Source organism: Ranitomeya variabilis, chromosome 2, assembly GCF_051348905.1.
Source record: "Ranitomeya variabilis isolate aRanVar5 chromosome 2, aRanVar5.hap1, whole genome shotgun sequence".
Taxonomy (NCBI): Eukaryota; Metazoa; Chordata; class Amphibia; order Anura; family Dendrobatidae; genus Ranitomeya; species Ranitomeya variabilis.
In genome coordinates, this window is record NC_135233.1 from 200,787,155 (window position 1) to 200,809,461 (window position 22,307).

Sequence of the window (22,307 nt, forward strand, 5' to 3'; positions counted from 1 at the left end):
ATAATATACATTTACATCTTGTGTCAGAAGAAAAAAACTGTTATCCAGAATTATTTGGCATACATTTGTATAAATATGGTAGGATTAATTCAAGAAAACAAACATATATTGTGTCACTTACATTTATATGAAGGATATAGCGGAACTAGATCAGGGGCAAAAAAGAGCTACCGGGGATATTAAGGGAATCAGAGGACTGCAGTATGATGACAGTTTGTTAACTTGGGGTTAGGAGGCGATCTTAGTACAATGTTCAAGTATATGAATGGACAGTACAATACAACACACAGATGGATCTATTGATCTTTTTACACCATGGCCTGCAACAATGGCAATGTGACATCCCTTATATCTAGAGGAAAGATGGTTTAATCATCTTCACAGAGAGTGATTTTTTTTTTACTGTACAGAAAGTGAGACTGTAGAACTAGCTGCCACATGATGTTGTAATGGCCGATACGCTAAACAAGTAGGTTATGGGTACTAGATTTTGGAAGTGGGACATTGATCAAGAGATCCATTAGATTGCTGTAAGTGCAGTCGGAAAGGAATTTTTCTCTTTTTATTAGCATGGGGCAATAAGCATGGGGCTTTTGCATTTCTTTGCAACAACAATGTTATAGACTGAACTCGGTGGACTTGTGTCGTCTTTCAACCTTTACACTATGAATCTATATACAGTACCAGTGAAAAGCTTGGACAGACCTGTTCATTCAGTGGTTTTCCTTGTTCTTTTTGGAATGTGCGCATTGTAGATTCAGACCGAAGGCTACAAAACCTCGAAGGAATAGTTAATGAAAAAGGACTAAAGAAACAAAGCAGAATATGTATCAAACCTTTTACTCTGATGACAGTGGGACACCCGCTAAGGTCGTGGGGTACCCAGAACCGGGTCAGATGGTTCTTAAAGGGGTGGTCACGGCAGCAGTGACCTGGTCCGTGGCCCTGGGTGCACAATAAAAATGACGCACTGATGTTTGGGAATGAAGTTTATATAGGAAAAGGGGATTGTTCGTGACCACCTGTGGTACTCGGCCAGGGATGGCCAATGCTGCTTAAAGAGACCCCTGGGGCTGATGGTGATGCAGCAGAGTTGTTATAGCTCTCCACAGGTAGAGCTTAGTCCCCAGGGCAATTAAAGAAGTGTATGGTAAAGATCTTGATGAATGGTAGTGGTGCAGGGCGAGTGATGCAGGAAAGAATTGAGAGGACACAGCAGAGTGCAGTTTCCACACTTTTACTCACAGTTCAGATGTTATTCCCGAGCTGGGGTGCTGTGTCCTCCAGGTCTGTGGTCCAGCAAACTCTCCAGTAGTTTGGGGCACTTGTCCAGGACCCCCTTTGTGTGTTCCTTTCCTGGCTGACTCACTGCGCTGGCTTTCACCTCTCCTGCCCTGCACTTCACACCCAGTGTCCCAAGCTAGTAGTCACGGGTCCTGCCGGGTGACATCTTCACTGTCCCCTTAACCCTCTGTGTCTACCTGTTCAGCAAAATAGATGTGCATGTGGCTGTTGCACTTGCAGACACGACTGCCTCCGGGTTCCTAGCTCGGACTTGTAGTTTCTCCTCTAGATCAGGGGCCAGTTCCCCTACTGCGACCTGGTAGTTTCCACACTTCCCATGCCCCTATGACCCCTTCACTCCCTCTGGGAGCTTATTTCCTTTCCTCTCTCTCTCTTCAGACTGTCAGGAGTTTCAGTTTCACACGTCTGCTCTGCTCCACTTCTCCTCATCAACTCTCTCCTTACTGTTTAACTAACTCTTCCTCTTCCCCACTTTCTCCACCCACACCTTCTACCTAATCACTCTCTGGTCTGGAGAGGTCTAGTGATGGGTGCAAGTGTTAGGGTTCTGTACAGTGTCCCCTCCTTACCAGAGAATTGGGGCACCACACGTCTGGCTGAGATGCAGTACCTCTGTGGCAACTGGACCCTCAAGGGTGCCACAAAAGCTTTAAAGACACTTGGCATTTTCTCAAGGAGTTTCTTCAGGTAGTTACCGAGAATGGCCTTCCAGCAGTCTTGAAGTAGTTCCCAGAGGAACTAAGCACTTGTTGGTGGTTTTGTTTTAACTCAGCAGCTAAACTCATCCCAAACCATCTCAAATGGGTTTAACTCAGGTGATTGTTGGGACCATGACACTTGTCGCAGCACTCCATCCCTCTTCCTTGCCCTGTTGCAACACAAATGATGGTCTCATTAAGTGCGAACCAGATGGGATGGCATTTTTTTGCAGAAAGCTTTAGTATCCATTCTAGGTAAGTGTGCCTTGAATTTGGAATAAATCACCAGCATTGTCATCAGCAAATCACATCCACATCATCACACCACCCCCTCCATGCTTCATGGTGTGTGCCATATACTGTACGTATAAACTATCAGCTTACCTTTTCTATGTCTCACAAAGACATGGCAATTGGTACCAAAAGTCTCAAAGTTTGACTCATTATATCACAGTATAGATTTCCACCAATCTAATGTCCAGTCCTTGTGTCACTTGATCCATACAAGTCTCTTTTTGTATGCAGTTCTCAGCCGTCGCTTTTTTCCGCAATTTGACCATGAAGGTCTGCTTGATGCAGTATCCACTGGACAGTTGATGTTGAGATGTCTGCATGATGTTTCTGTATCATTTATGAGTCTGTTATCTGAGGTGCTGTCAATTTGCATTTTCTGCGGGTGTAAAATCTGATGAACTTATCCTCTACAGCAGAAATTATTCTTGTTCTTGCTTTCCTTAGTTGGTCATCATGAGAGCCAACTTCCTTATAGCTTTTCATGGTTCTCATGGCTGCACTTGAGGAAAACCTCAAAGTTCTAGCAATCTTCTGGTTTCTTTGATGTTCCTGTCTTAAAATTATGGACTGTCATTTCTCCTCACTTAGTTGAGTAGCACTTGCCATTTTCTGTCCTAGAACAGTTATGAAACAGGGCTTAGCACTGTACGGAGCTGTATACCAACACTGCGTCTGCTAAACATACCTGAAGTTCACAAACAAACTTCTGAAGGACTTGAACCAATGAACTCTTGAAAGGGTATGCCTGTTTATTAGGAGCAATTCCAAGTTACTACCTGATGAATCTATTTAATAATGATGAGGGGGTAAAGTTGTCATCCGAGTAAGGGGGAGCACGTTGAGAAATCTAAGGTTTAACAAATATTCTGGATTGTTTTGCATGTGTTTCTATAATCCTTGTTTCCATATGTGTTCCTTCATGGTTTTACTGCCTTTAGTTTGAATCTACAATGTGCACATTGCAATAAAAACAAGAAAAATCATTGCTTATACCAGACCAAACCAATTGACTGGTACTGTAAAAAGCACGACAAGCAGATAAAAGGACCGCATAAGATGTGTGCCATAATACCATCCATAGCTGTAAAATAAGATACATATTAAATAGCCAGTGTTGTCTGACACCAAATGATTGTTTAGGGCAATAGCAGTCTATATACATTATCTTATAGTATATTATTAAATTGAAAGATCTGTGCCTCTAATGAGAGTTTTTTCAGGGTGGTTCCAGCTTTGCAAAAATAACTTTTTTAGTGAAGAAAAATAAAGGTTTTTATCTGGTCTGAGTAGCTAAATTTATGGGAATATCATATACAAACACACACAGAAAAAAATGGGATGCAGAATTCTTGGAGCACTTAGATGTGACACCATAAACTCAAGAACATCACGTCAATAGTCTTGAAGAACTGTACGTTCCCGAAACATATGTAGGACCATCTCAGTAGTTAATAAACATCTTGGGCAGTCTGCCGATTCCAAGCTTCCCACACTTTTATTTACAGACACTTTGCTTTTGTTTCCACGTTTAATTGTGTCTTATTATATTGTTCCTTCCTGTCCTTTAACAAACATTCAGTGTTATTTTTTCCTGAGATTTGGCCCAAAGTATGAATGATTTGAATTGATTAAAATATTGCAAAACCTTACATGTTTCATAATAAGCCATCAAAAACTGGTGTTTTATTGTAGCTGGCTACGTGTTTAAGAGATGTCACTTTCACAGTAGGGATTGAAAACTGATTTCAGCTTTTTCTAAGATGCTTAACATTAAGGCAAACGACAAGTCTCAGCCAAAACATAGTTCTGGCTAACATTTTTGGACTTCTTCTTTGATGTAGGGATAAAAGTTGGGGGTTCCCTTATGTCTGTAAAAAGACTCTGCACTGTTAATGCACTCAAGAGAATAATCTCTCTTTAGCAATGTCCTTTAGATGCCTTCCATGTAGCCTACTTTAAGTGTTTAGCTCAAAGTTTATTTATTTCATAGTTCCTTTATTTTGATTTAACTACAGTGGTTTTATGGACCTAAAATGGTGACGTGGCTAAAAGATTTTAACCTATTTTTGCTTTTGAGACTGAAGCAGGCCCTATGGGTTTGAGAAGAATGGTTCCCAAAAATAACTATTATGTAGGCTGTGTGGTAGATCGACTCACTCAGTTGCACGCGGAGGTAGTCACAGGAACGCTGCGGCATTAAGGATGCACTTGGTTTAATAGATACAGCATAAACCAAGTTTAAGCACAAAGTTAACATGGCCCTCTGGGCAAAACAAAACAGTAGCACTTCATACAGTCATTGCATTAGTGGGTATCAGCCCACTCAGGGTTAGCAAGACCCATGGTTCAGGCATAAACAAAAGCACAAACAAATGCTCTGGAAGGTTCCTTTCCAGACAGACACTCCACCCTGCTGCCTTTGGAGGCCAGCTACTTAAGCTCCAGACCATGTGACTCCTCCCTCATGTGACTGATCACATGACTGTGACATCACACAGGTCCTGTCAGCACACTTCGGCTCTGCAGGTGGAGATAAGGTGGCCATCCTCCCACCCACTCCATGGATGTCCACATGAAAGCCAGACCATTATGCAACTTAACTTAATCCTCACAACACTTAGTGTGCTGGTTGAAAAACTCTGGGTTTATATCATTGTCGCCATTAGGCGTAGTGAAACACATTTCCCCTCCAGCACTTTACCAGTGACTTTGTCACAGCTCATACAACTTTGTAAAGGGAATGTGTCTTCAGAAAATGACCTATTGTTTAAATCTATTTTTTTAGTTACACATATCTTAAAGTGCTTAAAAAAAAGAAAAGAATCCACCAAATAAAAGAGTACTAAAACTTCACATTTATTGGGAATATACTCTCTACTGTAAGCATTGGCCTCCTACTACTGTGTGATACAGTGTGCAGTGAATGGCCGCTACAGATAGAACAGGGAATTTGGAGGGCGCCCGCACACATGGAAACTGTGTGCACTCTCGCTTCTGCAGTGTTAGTGTGTACAATGGCTGAAATACAATACGGGCAGCACTCCAAAAACAAGTACTGTCAACCACCATAAGAGAAGGGGCAAATGATGGTAATTAAGGGTAATTAAGTAATCATGTAATTAAGCAATCATAATGACATCCCAAAACATCCAAATGACCCTGACCAAAACTTCACATACCCCATTTCTTTATACCATGTATTGCCACCTCTAACATCAATGACAGCTTGAAGTCTTTTGTGGAGGAGACTCTTTATTTTCTCAGATGGTAAAGCTGCCCACTCTTCTTGGCAAAAAGCCTCCTGGCAGTTGTGGACGACATTTTTGTTGGTCTACCTGACCGTGGTTTTGTTTCTACAGAGCTCTTGGTTTTCCATTTATTAATCACAGTTTGAACGCTGCTGACTGGCATTATCAATTCCTTGGATATCTTTTTGTATTCCTTTCCTGTTTTATACAGTTCAACTACCTTTTCCTGTAGATCCGTTGACAATTCTTTTGCTTTCCCCATGACTCACAATCCAGAAATGTCAGTGGCTGGATGAAAGATGCAAGTGTCTGTCTGCATCCCAGAAACTCACTCAGCTTTTATGCACACACACTGATTACAAAAGCAAACAGGTCACAGGTGAGGATGTTTCCTTTAGTAGCCATTCAAACCCATTTGTGTCAACTTCTGTGCATGTTATCAGGCCAAAATCATCAGGGTATGTGAACTTTTGATCAGGGTCATTTGGATGTTTTGGGTTGTCATTATGATTTAAAAAGAGAAAACACAGTAGTCTGACAATAAATGTCTTCACCCAACCACTAACCATGAGTGGAGAAAAAGTTTTGGTGTTATCATTCATATTCTCTGAAAAAAGGCCAAGAAAGCAAAAATTCTACCAGGGTATGTAAACTTATGAGCACAACTGTAAATGGTTTAATTTGAGGATCATAAAATCATAGAATGTTAGATTTGGAAGGGGCCTCCAGGGTCATTGTGTCCAACGCCCTGCTCATTGATAGACTCTATGGGGTGATAGACTTTGTTTAATGCTCTTGGTTTTTTAGTCATTAATACCATAGGTCCATGTACCAATTGATTCTTAATGTGAGCGCTATTGAATGTGTACCCTCAATATGCTATCTCTCTGCTCTACAGGTTCAGTCTTTTTGCTGTGGATACTCATGGGCGGCACTCAGCACAAAGTCTAGTCACACTACGGACCGCTTGCTCTTTAGTGGATGACAGTAAAGCAGAAGGTAGGCATCTGATATATATAGAAAAGTATCAGGAAGCTCCATTATTACATTAAATTATACTATTTTTGGCTTCCTAAATGTAGCCTTTTGTAGAAAAGCACAATGATGGGCTGTTTCAGTCAACTAAAGTTTAAAGGGGATGGATGAGGCTTCAAAATCAAGGCCTCCTGCTTCTCTTCTAAAATTACCATCCTTCACCATGAATGGTTCTTCTGATATGGATGACCTGTATCTTGGGTCCGGTTGAACATCACAGGTGAGTATATTTTTTACTTGCCCTGGACTGTGCTGCACCTGAGCTCTATTTTATTGAATTGGGTTGAGGTATACTACCATGCCCAAATTACAGGGGAACAAGGGTGCAGTGTCTGGAAAAAATGAAATGGTTTGTTCTTTTCTGATGCTACTATATGTTATATTCCAAGTTAACAGCTGATATTACCACTTCCGGAGGCACCAGCAAATTCAGCTTTATATTTATTCTGCTCAATTAATAATGTATTAATTTTATCCAAGTAGATAAGCCTTTTAAGTATATTAAAAGTCTATGCAAATTGTTGCCTGAGATTAAAAGATGAAAAATCTTTATTATTATATGGGCATATAAAAAATACTTTTTGACGCGTTTTGAGTCTGACCGACTCTTAATTGTAGAAACGCGTTAGAAAGTATTTTTATTTATTTATAATACACCTTTTGATGGAATCACAATATATATTTTTCCTCTTTAAATCTCCTGCTGGATTAGAAAATCAATTTTCCCAATAACTTAGTAGTAGTGATGAGCGAGTGTACTCGTTGCTCGGGTTTTCCTGAGCATGCTCGGGTGATCTCCGAGTATTTGTGACTGCTCGGAGATTTAGTTTTTGTTGACACAGCTTCAAGATTTGTGGCTACTAGACAGCTTGATTAAATGTGGGGATTCCCTAGCAACTATGCAACCCCCACATGTACTCAGCCTGGCTAGCAGCTGTAAATCATGCAACTGTGTCAACAAAAACTAAATCTCCGAGCAGTCACAAATACTCGTAGACCACCTGAGCATGCTCAGGAAAACCTGAGCAATGAGTATACTCGCTCATCACTACTTAGTAGTGCTTGATGTCTCACAAGCTTCATCCATGCACAAACAGGTAGACTGCATGAGCTGTATAATCCTCATTTTTCATCTATACACCATATATCTGGGGTTTAGTTTTTCAAAAACATGGTTTACTAGTCCAGACCACTTTTTTCGATACACCCTGTGGTCCCATTCTGATGCAAATGTGCCCATAATAGGTGCAGATGTTATGAAAGGCATGCAGCTTAAAACCGCAAGCTGTGATACCCTGTGTGACACTTTTCTATCATGACCAGCATGACTTCTTTCAACATTATTTCCTACATTAGCTCTTAAGTGAGGTCAGACCAGAGTCGATAAATAGAAATACATGCCAGGTCAAAAGTGGTAAAGTTTTGTCTTTGTTTCATTCCTTCTAATCCCCTGAGTATTGTGTTTTTTGTTCTTTTTGTAAATCTGCCATACGATTCCAGAGATGTTGGCCTGTCTATTTAGTGCAACTTTTTATGGTCTTTACAAAAAGGTGTGGCTCAGAAGATAATTATACAGTGAAGCCTAAAGACACACCCCAGAGGATCCTGTGAGCCACACCCTCCTATGAAGACCATAAAAATTAGCACTAAATTAAAGTGCCCATTAATCTAGAACCATAAGGCGGATTTTTATAAAGCAAAAAATGGAATACTCAGGTGAGTAATGAGAATAAAATAAGAGCAAAAACTGTCCACTTTTGACCTGAATACAAGTCACCTTTAAATGCCTTAGCTGAAATTAATGCTGGGTATTAATGATTGTCTGATGAATGTTCTGCCACTGTGAATGCACTTGGGCAAATCATCAAGATCCACTGCTGTCAGCTTCCAGTGCAATTGCCGACTAATGATAAAAAAAAAACTGACCAGCAGCTCCACACAGAACAAAGCTAGTGTGAACAGGTGCAAGCTGCCATCACTGCACAATATAGAAACAAGAGAATACAGCATCACTCTGTAAGAGCTAAGATGCATGCAAACATTGAACATATGACATTTAAAATACATAACTGCAATATAGAATACACTTTCAACAATGAAAATTACAGAGTGCTGCTGTATTTTCTTGATTTTAATGGACTAATGATGTCCTAGATGTACTAAATGGGAGACAAGTCCAGGGAAGCTGCAGGCCATTGTAGCAGGTTTGGGCCACACAGGCTGCTCCCAATAGCATGAGCAACGTGCAACCTGGTGTTTTTGTGTTGAAAAGCTGCTCCTGGAATAGAGATCTCTTGATTGACTGGTCCCACTTTGGTCTTAAATGCAATGATAGCTAAAGATTATCTTGGAGATCAACGGGACAATTCAATGAAGAGATCTTCACAACAGAACATCACAGCATTGCTACATCTGGGATTATGGTGTGAGGTGGCATAATGTAGGGTAGCCGAACCCCTATGTTCTTCATTCCAGGTCCACTAACATCTTGGCGTTTCATTGATTTGGTCATGAAACCAGTGGTACGGCCATTTCTCCTAAATGTCCCAGGAGCAGCCATATGACCTAAAGTTGTTACCATGGCCTACTGCATCTCTGGACTTGTCTGATTTTGAGCAAATATAGAACATCATTGGTCTGCTGTCACACCCACAGGTGAAGCATGTGGTTCATGGACCCCTTTTTTCCATAGTTCCAGGCCTGCCTAGGAAGGGGCATAATGAAATAGCTGCCTGGTGTTCACTGGAGCTTCGGAGGGTGGAAACAGGCTAGGCTGCAAGTAGCAGCCAAGTGACACTCCTTGTAAGAACCCAGTACTGCAGCTGCTGACCCAGAAGTCAGGTTCACTGACACTGATTAAGGACTAGGGCTCCATTCAGACTAATACGTTTTGACTCCTCTACAGAACAGTTACTGACACAAACTGGTTTTAGCAGACTGGCTAGAAACAGACCGGAGGAGGCCACACACGGACCAGGGAAGTAGGTTCAGGCACTGGTCGCACACAGACCAGGGGAGCAGGTTCAGGCACTGGTCAGACACAGACCAGGGGAGAAGCTTCAGACACTGGCCGCACACGAACAAGGGGAGCATGTTCAGGAATTGGCCACACACAAATGACAAGCAGGAGACATGCCAGCAGAAGGGGACCAGGCCATGGGGCTGGAGTAGTGAGTATGCCAGCATCCCTGAATGGAGGGGGAAGGGGAACCATGCAGAGATACTGGCAATAGAATTACATTGGCAATTGCAAAGGAGTTGCCAGCAGTGGATCTTGATGATTTGCCCAATTGCATTCAGTGTGGCAGAACATTCAAACAACTGTCAATAACCGAATTAATAACATGGAGAGATGTATAAGTGCGAGGATTTCTGCATGTGGTGCTCATACTTGATGATGAATAAATCGAGATGTCACAGAAGGCAGGAGCTGCTGCAGCTAACACTGTGCCAGAAAATGAATCTTCACTGCTTTCCACTTCCAAAATCCCGCCCAGCTCTTGTGGGAGGGACTATGGGCGTGGGGAGCAGTGCATATTCATCTTTTTTAATAGCAGGCACACTGTTAGCCTCAGCTACTTCTCAGCATCCAGCTTCAGTGCATAGAGGTGGGCTGGATTTTGGAGGTGGGGAGCAGTGAAGATTCATTTTCTGCAACAACGGGCACAGTGTTAGCTACAGCAGCTGCTCCTGCCTTCTGTGGCCCGCTCGCCCACTGCTGCCGCTCCCCTCATCCATGGTCACAAAAGGTAAGTCAGAACTATAAGACGCACCTCCCATTTTCCTCCAAAGTTTGGGAGGAAAAAAGTGTGTTTTATAGTCTTATAGTCAGAAAAATACAGTCATTTATGGTCATTTATGGTGATTTATTTGCCTCTGTGGATTGGATGGGTTGTTGTTACCTACATCTGGTGAGAATTACATGTCAATAGCACCTTTAGAAATAGATTTATTTCAAAAATTGATGACACGTTCAATACTTATTTCACCTGCTGTATATATGCTGTATAATCTTTATGTTTTCACAGTAAAACATGAGATTGTTTGGAATGGTGTGATAAATTATTTCCTTTGAGGCCTTTTTTTGGCCTCACACTTCTGCTGTAACATTGCTGACTATTTTAGAAGAACAGGATGGTTTAACCTTTGTGCATGAGTGATTCATTCTGTCCACAATATAAAGGAAAGCTTTCTGAGCTAACAAGTCATTTACATTACAGAAATCGCTGATAGAATTTATACATTATACAATGGATACACCAGTGGCAAGGAGCAGCAGATCGCCTACAACACCCTGATGGAAGTATCAGCTTCAATGCTCCTTCGAGTCCAGCATCATTACAATACTCTCTATGAGAAGTTTGGAGATTTTGTGTGGCGCAGTGAAGATGAGCTGGGACCCCGGTAAGAAAATTAATTAAGAAAATAAATCAGATTCTGTAACATATTCTTTTTTTATTATTTATTTTTATTCTCTCTTTGAAGGTTTTCCCATTCATGTTTTTTGTATAATATGTGACCATCACAAGCTGTGGTGGAGCCTGTGTTATTTGCCTCCAGGTTTGTAACAGAGGTGTTAACTTTCATTGTAATCCTGCTTCTGAAAAGGAAGTGTCAGTGTATTGTGAGATTTCTCAGATTTCTGTCTACATTGCATATAGACAGTGAGCTGCTTATCAGAGGAGGGGGAGTGGTCAGACGACTTGGTATGAGGGAGATAGTTTGGGCAGTGATAGTCACCTGGTGATAAAACATTCATTGTATGGAAACAACAACACACAGCGTAATAAGTGACACATCTCTGAAATCTCTGTCTCAGCCCTTACATTATGCTGTCCTCAGATTACATGCCAAAAACCTGTTGACAGATTCCCTTTAAGGTCTTTTGCTTTATTTTATCATGGGCTAATCAGAGAGCAGCATGATGTAGAAGCAAACACCCTGTTTCCAGAAATGTGGCATTTACTTTACAAAATGCAGTAATTTTTATAAAATCCTTGTTTGATCAACTGCTGATCTAGCAGTTCTCTGAATGCTGAGCTGTGTATAACCCTGCCCACACCTCTGATTAGCAGCTTCCTGTTTACACTGTACATAGACAGAAAGCTGCCAATCAATGGTGGGGGCGGAGTTGGACCACTTGGTACCAGGTTTACTAGTCTGCTAGTGATAACCGCCTGCTAGAAAAACAGTGAGTTTATCAAAACTACAGCAAGCAGCCCCGTAAGTGACATTGCTGGAATCACCAAAACATCAGTGTTCCGAGAGCTTCATGGCATGGCCAAGCAACTGCACGCAAGAGACCAGGCACCTAATGGAGTGCTGTAAATCTGCCACCACTGGGCTTTGGAGCAGGGAAACCTGTTCTTGTATGAATGAACCACTTCTCAATTCTGTATCTGTCACTTTTGTGTATGAGTCTGGGATTGGCAAATGTCAGGAGAACATAACCTGCCTGATTGCATTGTGCCAACTGTAAAGTATGGTGAAGAAGGGATAACAATACTTTAATGATGGACTAGAATAGAGATTATGAGCCCGGCCTTTCTCAACATCAGTGTCTGACCTCACAAATGCTCTTCTGGATGAAATGAGCAAAAATTGCCAACACCTTAAAAATCATCTAGAAAGCATTCTTGTTTTAGCTACAAAGAGAAGAGAAAACTCAATATTAAAGGGAAACTATCATCAAAAATTACCTAATATTTAAATATGAATTTTGTGTTAAGTATATTTATAAAATATATATTTTTTAATTTTTTTTTACATATGATTATTGTGATCCTTATTCAAAAAAAAAGTAAAAATCTAGCAATTTTTACACTGGCCATTAGGGTTTTTAGGCTGTGTGCACACGTAGCATATTTTTCGTGGGTTTTTCGCGGTTTTTCGCTATAAAAACGCTATAAAACCGCAAAAAAACGCTACCATTAAGCATCCTATGTAATAGAATGCATTCCGCATTTTTTGTGCACATGCTGCATTTTTTTCCTGAGCGGAATCGCATTCCAGAAAAAAACGCAGCATGTTCATTAAAATTGCGGAATCGCGGCGATTCTGCACCCATAGGACTGCATTGATCTGCTTACTTCCCGCACGGGGCTGTGCACACCATGCGGGAAGTAAGCAGATCATGTGCGGTTGGTACCCAGGGTGGAGGAGAGGAGACTCTCCTCCACGGACTGGGCACCATATAATTGGTAAAAAATAAAAGAATTAAAATAAAAAATAGCGATATACTCACCTTCGATGTCCCCCGCAGTCTTCCGGCCTCTCCCCTGCACGCTGCTGCTTCGGTTCCTATAGCTGCTGGACGGTGAAGGACCTGCGATGACGTCACGGTCTTGTGATTGGTCGCGAGACCGCATGTGACCGGTCACGTGACCAATCACAAACCGTGACGTCATCACAGGCCCTTCACTGCACAACAGCTATAGGAACGGACGCCGCTGAGGTCTGCAGGTGAGTATAACCATGTTTTTTATTTTTTTTATACATTCTATCTTTTACTATAGATGCGGCACAGGCAGCATCTATAGTAAAAAGTTGGTCACACTTGTCAAACACTATGTTTGACAAGTGTGACCAACCTGTCAATCAGTTTTCCAAGCGATGCTACAGATCGCTTGGAAAACTCTAGCATTCTGCAAGCTAATTATGCTTGCAAAACGCTAGTTTCCTGCGGGTATATGCATGCTAATTCTGCATGCGATATACCCGCGGCAGGAGGCGCAGAATTGCCGCGGAAATTTCCGCGGCAATTCTGCAACGTGTGAACTTAGCCTTATAGACTTTAACTTCTTACTGATTCAGGAAACAACACATGTACATAGTCACATTGTTAAGATTCCAAACCCTATATTTTGTATCGAAGTGTCTAATGAACCTGTGCAAAGGTCATTGTGAAGGGAGGGGAGCAGGGTCAGCTGTGTCATCACCAATTGTGGATTATGTGTTATCAGCTGTGCATAGGTGTTATCAGTCATTGTAATCCTGCCTTGGATAAAATGGAGCCTTGCTGTAAGGACAATAAGTATGAGTCTAAAATAGGTTGTGTGGCATGTGTGAGAATTGGAAGATTACTAATTAATTTTTTTTAATACAAATCGGAAAATGCAAAAAAAAAACATTGTCAAACATTAAAAAAACCACATGTAACACATAAACCTGATTAAAAAAATATGACATTTTCTCGTGATATCTTTCATTTAATGTCTATGGATGGTGTAGAGGTTTTAGATGTATGGTAGCCACGTGGATCAAAGCAGAAATCATTTTTTTACCCTTCATAAACTTCACAGCACCAATATGAAAACATCCCTTCTTCAGCACAAATGACCAACAAAACACTCCATTCTTTATGTAATGCAAAGTAAAGCAAAATGGCCTCACCAACTTACAGGCAAAGACTATCCACCATTAACTGTCTTTCTCCAGCTTCGGCACAACACAAACTGCTGATCAAACCCAGGTCCTGTTATTAGACCTCTAAGACCAGGAGTGACCATTCCCACCCAGGCTCTTCTGGTCATTCCTAAATCCTGGACCCAAAATCCAGTCAAAAATAAAACCGTGTAAGTAACCTATTGATGTAGGTGCACTTTCTCCCAAGACTTACATGACTTAGGCTAGTGACCTCGGTGACGCATACCTGCTATCCAGGATCTTACCTTCTGCTTTCTTACAATGGATGTAGAATGGGAGCCTATAAAACCTCCTATAAGTGTAATGTGTAGTTGTCCCAATTAATTTGTCCATATAGTGCATATAGCTATCATTATCATTTTTCTCATGACACACATAATCCCTGAATGATAGTGACCTCCAAGCTTCTTTTTACCATTTCTCTATTATCAGCACGTATGAATTATTAAGAAATATAATCAGCATCCTATCAAAAAGCGCAGATTTATGACAGCTTCACTTTTAAATAATACTGTAAGTTAAAAAGTACTTGCATCAATACTTACAAGCAAACAATAGATGTAATAAATGATCTATATATTAATTAAAAAGTTACAATAAGAATTCCGTATTTTGGAGGATTAGAACCCATTTTCTGTAACGCGGGCCATAGTTTGCCTTCTAATCCCTTCTCATTTAGGAAGACATTGCATTTTTCCCTTTTAAGCTCATTCTTTCCTTTTCTACAAAGCTTTGATGGATACTCTGTTTTTAGAAAGAATTATGTCAATGTAACTACTGTTTTTGAATAGCGGTGATTCACGACACATTGAAACCTCTCATATTATTGCCGTTATATTATTTAAGATTTAGGGATTTAAGGGATTTTCCAAAATACAAATTTCAGCATCAAACGAAATAAAATAGCACAGTACACGGAGCGGGAATTAACACATTACCATATGACAAGACTCTCCACATGAGTCACAATGGAAAAGCTACGGTAATTACGGCATTTGAGGACAGTGATCATGTTTTCATGTTTTGGGGCCAGCCATGAAGGCCCAGATTAGGCGATCCAGCTTAGATTTATTAGATTCCCTTTGTTTAACACATGTGCTAATTGGAATGTTTCATTCCCATGATGACCATCTCTCATGAAGCCACGTAATAAATAGCATGGCTTCCTAATTCAGTGTATCTGCAAACATTTACTTGTATTCATCCTTAGCTTCAATTCCTACTTATTTTTATTATTTCATCATTTGTTAATTAACCCCTATTTTTTTCATTTTTCGCATGTTCAATTTTTCCTCTCCTTCTCAGAGCCATAACTTTTTTATTTTTCTGTCCACCTAACCATATTGGGGCTTGTTTTTGAATAATGCCATCCATTTCAACATGCAATGTAACGGAAAGCGAAAAAAAAATCAAAGTGTGGCAAAATTGCGAAAAAAAGCACAATTCTACAATTTATTTTTTTTATTTACAATGTTCATTATACAGTAAAATGATCACGCAATATGATTCTCCAGGTCTGTATGATTGCGCAGATTCCAAACGTGCATAGTTTTTTTTTATTTAAGTGGGGAAAAGAAAAATCAGAAATTTGTAAAACCATAAAATAAAATTTGCTTGTGTCGCTATTTTTCATTACCGTATCGTTTTGAATTTTTAGTTGACGGAGCTGTGTGAGGGCTTATTTTTTCTGTCCTGAGCCGATATTTTATTGATACGATTCAGAGCTAGATACAATGTTTTGATTGCCTCTTATTGCAATGTTTTGCAATGTTGCAGAGGCCGTAAAAAAGAAAATTAAATTTTTTTTCTCATTACACTGTTTACTGATTGGATTACTTCATTTTATATTTTGATAAATCAGACTTTTAATGACATAAGAATACCATGTGTGTATTTTTTCTTTCTTCATTTTTAATGGAGGGAAAAAGTGGATGGTTTTGAAGTTTTATGTTTTTTTCATATTCTTAATAGCATTTTTGTTCATTTTTCACTGTATGTATTAGTCCCATTAGGAGACTTGAACCTTGAAAATCTGAGCGCTTGTGCTATAAACAGTGACACCAAAGTATTATGGTCTCCTATGAACGCCGGCCAATAGCTGTCGTTCACAGGGGAAATATCATGACAACCATTGAGGTCTTCAGCAGACCCCAGGCCGTCATGGCAACTCATCGGCACTCTACGTTTGTGACACAGGGACACTGATGGTCACGTGGAATGACTTGACTTCCTTCCGCCATGTTGTATATGCCACTGTCAGAGATTGACAAGTTAACAGCTGCGGTTGGACTTCCGCTCCATGCATGGCTGTTAGATGCAGATGATGGCTGAATATACAGCCATCATCTGCTGGGAAAGATGCGGGCTCAGAAACTGAGCCAGCATGAAACTCGGACTGGCATATGACCTATATGTATGTTATATGTCGGTAATGAGTTAATGATGAGAAAGTAGTAATACAATTACAATAACGTTTAAATGAAAAATAACCTTACAAGGATTCTCCCATCTCGAATATCCATGGCATTGCCACTGATGTTTCTGTTCAACTCAAGGATCATTTCCAGGTGAGACATATAACCTCCGATCCGTCATTGCCTTCATTGCTTTTACGGCTGTTTTTTCTCTAGTTTTGTGCGTGGAAGTTTGAACTCTATTGGGAACAGGCAATAGTGTGAAAGTGTGAAAAGTTACAATCTGTGAACAAAAGTATATTAGTGCATCTGTGAACAATAAGGACTTGATTCAACAAGACCGGCAATCTTCACGTTGGTCTTCATGAGGGTTCCTGCTGAAGTTAATGAATAAGGATCGTCTGACTAGCGGTAAACAATAGCACTAATATTAATTACATCATAACTTTTAGTAATCCTAGACATCGATTTCTAGACTACTTGCTTTATTTTTGGATGATAAATGGAAGTTTTTTGGTAGTTTTAAAGGCTACTGTAAAATACTAATAAAGCCTTATAGGCTGAAATCTGGATAAGATGCAACTTTTTATAGCTTTATAAAATCCACGTTTGTGGAAAATGTGAGGTGGTGCTAAAATAACCGGGTAACCCACTTTTCTCCATCCTTTCCAGGAAATATCTCACTTCCTCCAGAGGCACCTAATCCATTTACTTTCCATTTTAATGGAAAGCATCTTTGGTGGAAAGAATGGGAGCGTCCAAAAACACTCACAACACACTTACTTTCCATTCAGATTCTTGGTCTAAGAGACAAGGGTACCATTTAGTATAAAACCCCTTAAAAATTAATTTCTACCTTTTAACTTTGTGCAATTTTAGGTCTAAATTCATATGTTGATTAACCCCCTCCTCGTATGTCATATGTCATGTCCCCCTTGTATAAAGCTAAGCCCACATCATACCAGGCAGATTCCAGCTGTACCACGCAGCCTCTATCTTCCTGTAACAGCATCGTCCAGAGTGCGTTGCTGTTTAACCATTTTAATTCTGGTGTCGATTGATGACCGCGGTGTTCAAACAGTACATGAAAGCTCACAATGACCCCCCATCACCCCCATAACATGATCACTGGGGTCTGATGAGCATTCATAGCAGTTGGGGGTCTGCTGAAGGCCCCTTGGCTGCCATATTTGTCTATCTGTCGTCATGACCCTGGACAGGATGGTTCCGCTTCCATCCTTGTTCAGGTAAGGGTTAACTTTAGTTCACCTCTCTTTGGTTCTGGGGCGGCTATTTAATGTTGGTAGTTCTGGGGTTTGGTGTTGATGATACTTCCATATACTTGGCTAGTGGTTGCTGACCCAGGTTGCGTCCGTAATTGTTGTGACTCTGTGCTTGTGTGCCTTGCTGTGTATCGTCCTCTGACTCTCACCTCTGTATCCTGCTTTGTACTGCCCTGTCTCTCCTGGTTATCTGACCCCCTTGGCTTGTCTCCCTTTACTCTTTGTCTTATCCCTAGGTACTACGCTCTTGTCTGGCTTTTGACCCTCACCTTTCCTTGACCACCTGTTCTGACTTTGCCTTGCACTATGTGCATTTAATTGCCTTCCCTGCATGCACGCAAGGTGGCTCCACCCTCTGGTCACATGACTGCTCAGTGCCAGGTCCTGTGCATTGCTCACTGCTTAGTTTCAGGTCCTTGTGCACAGCGTGCCTTGTCCCTGCATTCACTGTGCTCGTTCACGTGACCCCCTGATAGCACCCCCTAGGCAGCGCTAGTGACACCACCGGTGTCATCACATTATCACCGACCTTATATAGTTTTTCAGGGGGGATCTTGTGTGTTGTTATGGACCCGCTGCATGCTCTGTCAGATCAAGTATCTAACCTGACTAAGATGATTCAGAACCTCTCTGTAGAGCAAAGAGCGTTGGTTGATTCTCACCAACAGGTACAGAGGGAGTTGGCAGATACAGTTAATACAGTTGGGAGTGCCTCTTCCTCGGTTGGCAATGGGGAGGGTTCTGTGTCTGATGTTTCCCTATGCTCTCCTGAACCCACTGTCAAACTTCCACATACCTTTTCTGGGGATAAGAAAAAATTACGGGTGTTTAAAGAAAGTTGTAAATTACTTTTTTCTATGTGTCCTCAGTCCTCAGGTATTGAGAGTCAAAGGGTGGGGATAGTTATTTCCCTGTTACGTGAGGGTCCACAATCCTGGGCTTTCTCCCTTTCCCCTACCTCCCCGGAGAGAATGTCTGTTGATTGGTTCTTTGAGGCCTTGGGTCTAATTTATGATGAACCAGATCATGTGAGATTGGCAGAGGACACAATTATGAGTCTCATCTAGGGAAAGCGCTCTGCTGAGTGGTACTGTTCCGAGTACAGGCGTTGGGCATCTGAGGTTTCCTGGAATGACTCAGCACTCAGGGGCTATTCTGACAGGGTCTCTCTGAGCATTTGAAGGATGCTTTGGCCCTACATCCACTGCCAGATTCCCTGGAGGAGGCCATGACCCAGGCCGTCCGTATGGACCGCAGACTGAGAGAGGTGTGGTGCTACGAGATGTTCCTCTGTTGTCAGTGAAACCATAGTCTTTGTCGTCGGTTGAGCCCATGGAGGTGGGGGCTGTCTCCATGAGGGAGAATGAGTGGAGACGTCGCGGTTGTATTGTGGAGCACCCAGACATTAGATAAAGGACTGTCCCTCTTGCCCCCCGGATACCGAGGTCACGGGAAATGACTAGGTACTTTTTTCCTCAGTCTTCAAACTATTGTTGAAAGTGGAAGTTGGTGTAAACAATTGTTTGTTTCCCTCTTCTGCTTTTGTGGATTGCAGGTCGTCAGCAAACTTGATTGACTCAAGGCTTGTGGCCCACTGTGAGAAAAGTTGCCTAAAGCCCCATTATTTAACATGTCTGGTCTGGATCGGATTGCCATGAAGGAGTACTTATTTGAGATTCTCCACAAAGGGCATATCTGTCCTTCCGTGTCTCCTGTTGCTGCAGAGGTTTTTTTGTGAAAAAAAAGATGGTGGTCTCCGCCCATGCCTTGACTTTTGGGAACTGAACAAGATTACTATAATAAACATATATCCCCTCCCACTTATTCCAAATTTGTGTAATCAATTATCCGGGGCCAAATGGTTTTCAAAACTGGACTTGAGGGGCATATAACCTCATCCAGGTGCAGGAGGGGGATGAGTGGAAGACTGCGTTTCTCACGTCAGAGGGGCTGTTCGAAAATTTAGTTATGCCATTTGGTCTAACCAATGCCCCTGTGGTTTTCCAAAACTTCATCAATTACGTGTTCTCTGATTTTCTTGGGCAGTTTGTAGTAATATACAGTACTTAGATGACATTCTGGTTTATTCACTTGATTAGCAGACACATATGGGTCATCATAGGGCAGTTCTCCAAAGAGTCAGGGAGAACCGACTTTTCGCTAAGCTAGAGAAATTCTCGTTTTTTGTCCAAGAACTGCCTTTCTTAGGGTTCTTTGTCTCTAGTGAGGGGTTTCCTATGGATCCCAAAAAGGGGCAGGCCATTGTAGATTGGTTTCAGCCCCGGGACCTGAAAGGCCTTCAGTGCTTTTTGGGATTTGCCAATTACTATCGAAGGTTTATTCAAGGGTTCTCTCAGGTGGTCAAGCCCTTCACCGACTTGATACAGAAGGGGCTGATGTTAAGAATTGGTCTGCCTCAGCAGTAATGGCGTTTCTCACTCTTAAAGAATGCTTTATGACTGCCCTGGTTCTATTTCAACCTGATCCACCAGAACCTTCCTTTTGTGGTGGAGTTTGATGCCTCGGAGGTGAGGGTGGGGCGATATTGTCCCAAGGACCTTTCACCTTTACCAATCTGAGACCATGCGCCTTCTTCTCCAAGAAGTTCTCCCCAGCGGAAATTATGACGTGGGTAATCAGGAACTTCTTGTGATCAAGTTGGCTTTTGAAGAATGGAGGCATTTTTTGGAGGGGGCGGTTCATCCCATCACTGTAGTTACTGATCACAAGAACCTAGCATATATTGAGTCTGCTAAAAGATTGACTCCTAGGCAAACTAGATGGTTACTTTTTTTCCCGATTCCAGTTCTCGATCACCTTGCGTCCAGTGTTATGACCCCAATGGCGAGGGTCTCAGAGGAACGTGGAAGTCTGCAGAATACAAAAATCCAGCTCATAGGGCAGTGGTAACTGGGTTGACCATATATCTACTCCTAACGCCAACACTAGAAGTAGCCGGGGATCATTCCTACGTTGATTCTAGATGACACGCTCCAGCCGGAGAATCTAGCTACCCCTAGTAGAGGAAAACAAAGACCTTTCTTGCCTCCAGAGAAGGGGACCCCAAAGCTGGATAGAAGCCCCCCACAAATAATGACGGTGAGGTAAGAGGAAATGACAAACACAGAAATGAACCAGGTTTAGCACAGAGAGGCCCGCTTACTGATAGCAGAATAAAGAAAGGTAACTTATATGGTCAACAAAAACCCTATCAAAATCCACACTGGAAATTCAAGAACCCCCGAACCATCTAACGGTCCGGGGGGAGAACACCAGCCCCCCTAGAGCTTCCAGCAAAGGTCAGGATATAGATTTGGAACAAGCTGGACAAAAATACAAAACCAAAACAAATAGCAAAAAGCAAAAGGCAGACTTAGCTGATATAACTGGAACCAGGATCAGTAGACAAGAGCTCAGCAGACTAGCTCTGATAACTACGTTGCCAGGCATTGAACTGAAGGTCCAGGGAGCTTATATAGCAACACCCCTAACTAACGACCCAGGTGCGGATAAAAGGAATGACAGAAAAACCAGAGTCAAAAAACTAGTAACCACTAGAGGGAGCAAAAAGCAAATTCACAACAGTACCCCCCCCTTAGTGAGGGGTCACCGAACCCTCACCACGACCACCAGGGCGATCAGGATGAGCGGCATGAAAGGCACGAACTAAATCGGCCGCATGAACATCAGAGGCGACCACCCAGGAATTATCCTCCTGACCATAGCCCTTCCACTTGACCAGGTACTGAAGCCTCCGCCTGGAGAGGCGAGAATCCAAGATCTTCTCCACCACGTACTCCAACTCGCCCTCAACCAACACCGGAGCAGGAGGCTCAGCAGAAGGAACTACAGGCACAATGTACCGCCGCAACAAGGACCTATGAAATACATTGTGAATAGCAAACGACACAGGAAGATCCAGACGAAAAGATACAGGATTAAGGATTTCCAATATCTTGTAAGGCCCAATAAAACGAGGTTTAAATTTGGGAGAGGAGACCTTCATAGGAACAAAGCGGGAAGAAAGCCATACCAAATCCCCAACGCGTAGTCGGGGACCCACACCGCGGCGGCGGTTGGCAAAGCGCTGAGCCTTCTCCTGTGACAACTTCAAGTTGTCCACCACATGATTCCAGATCTGCTGCAACCTATCCACCACAGAATCCATCCCAGCACAGTCAGAAGGCTCCACATGACCCGAAGAAAAGCGAGGATGGAAACCAGAGTTGCAGAAAAAAGGCGAAACCAAGGTGGCGGAACTAGCCCGATTATTAAGGGCAAACTCAGCCAACGGCAAGAATGTCACCCAATCGTCCTGATCAGCAGAGACAAAACACCTCAAATAAGCCTCCAAAGTCTGATTGGTTCGCTCCGTCTGTCCATTAGTCTGAGGATGGAAAGCAGACGAAAACGACAAATCAATGCCCATCCTACTACAAAAGGATCGCCAGAACCTGGAAACGAACTGGGATCCTCTGTCTGACACAATATTCTCAGGGATGCCGTGCAAATAGTGTTGAGCGATACCGTCCGATACTTGAAAGTATCGGTATCGGAAAGTATCGGCCGATACCGGCAAAATATCGGATCCAATCCGATACCCGA

The 22,307-nt window shown here is 42.0% G+C and overlaps 1 protein-coding gene across 4 annotated transcripts in view; it reads left to right on the top strand.

Moving 5' to 3' along the window:
• The window catches only part of ASTN2 (astrotactin 2), a 939,506-nt gene that overhangs the window by 883,691 nt on the left and 33,508 nt on the right, over positions 1-22,307 (top strand). For all 4 annotated transcript variants that reach the window (XM_077283456.1, XM_077283455.1, XM_077283458.1 and 1 more), the window contains 2 exons: positions 6,444-6,544; positions 10,801-10,984. In XM_077283456.1, the coding sequence (XP_077139571.1) occupies positions 6,444-6,544; positions 10,801-10,984 (285 nt within the window). The remainder of the gene's footprint in view (positions 1-6,443; positions 6,545-10,800; positions 10,985-22,307) is intronic.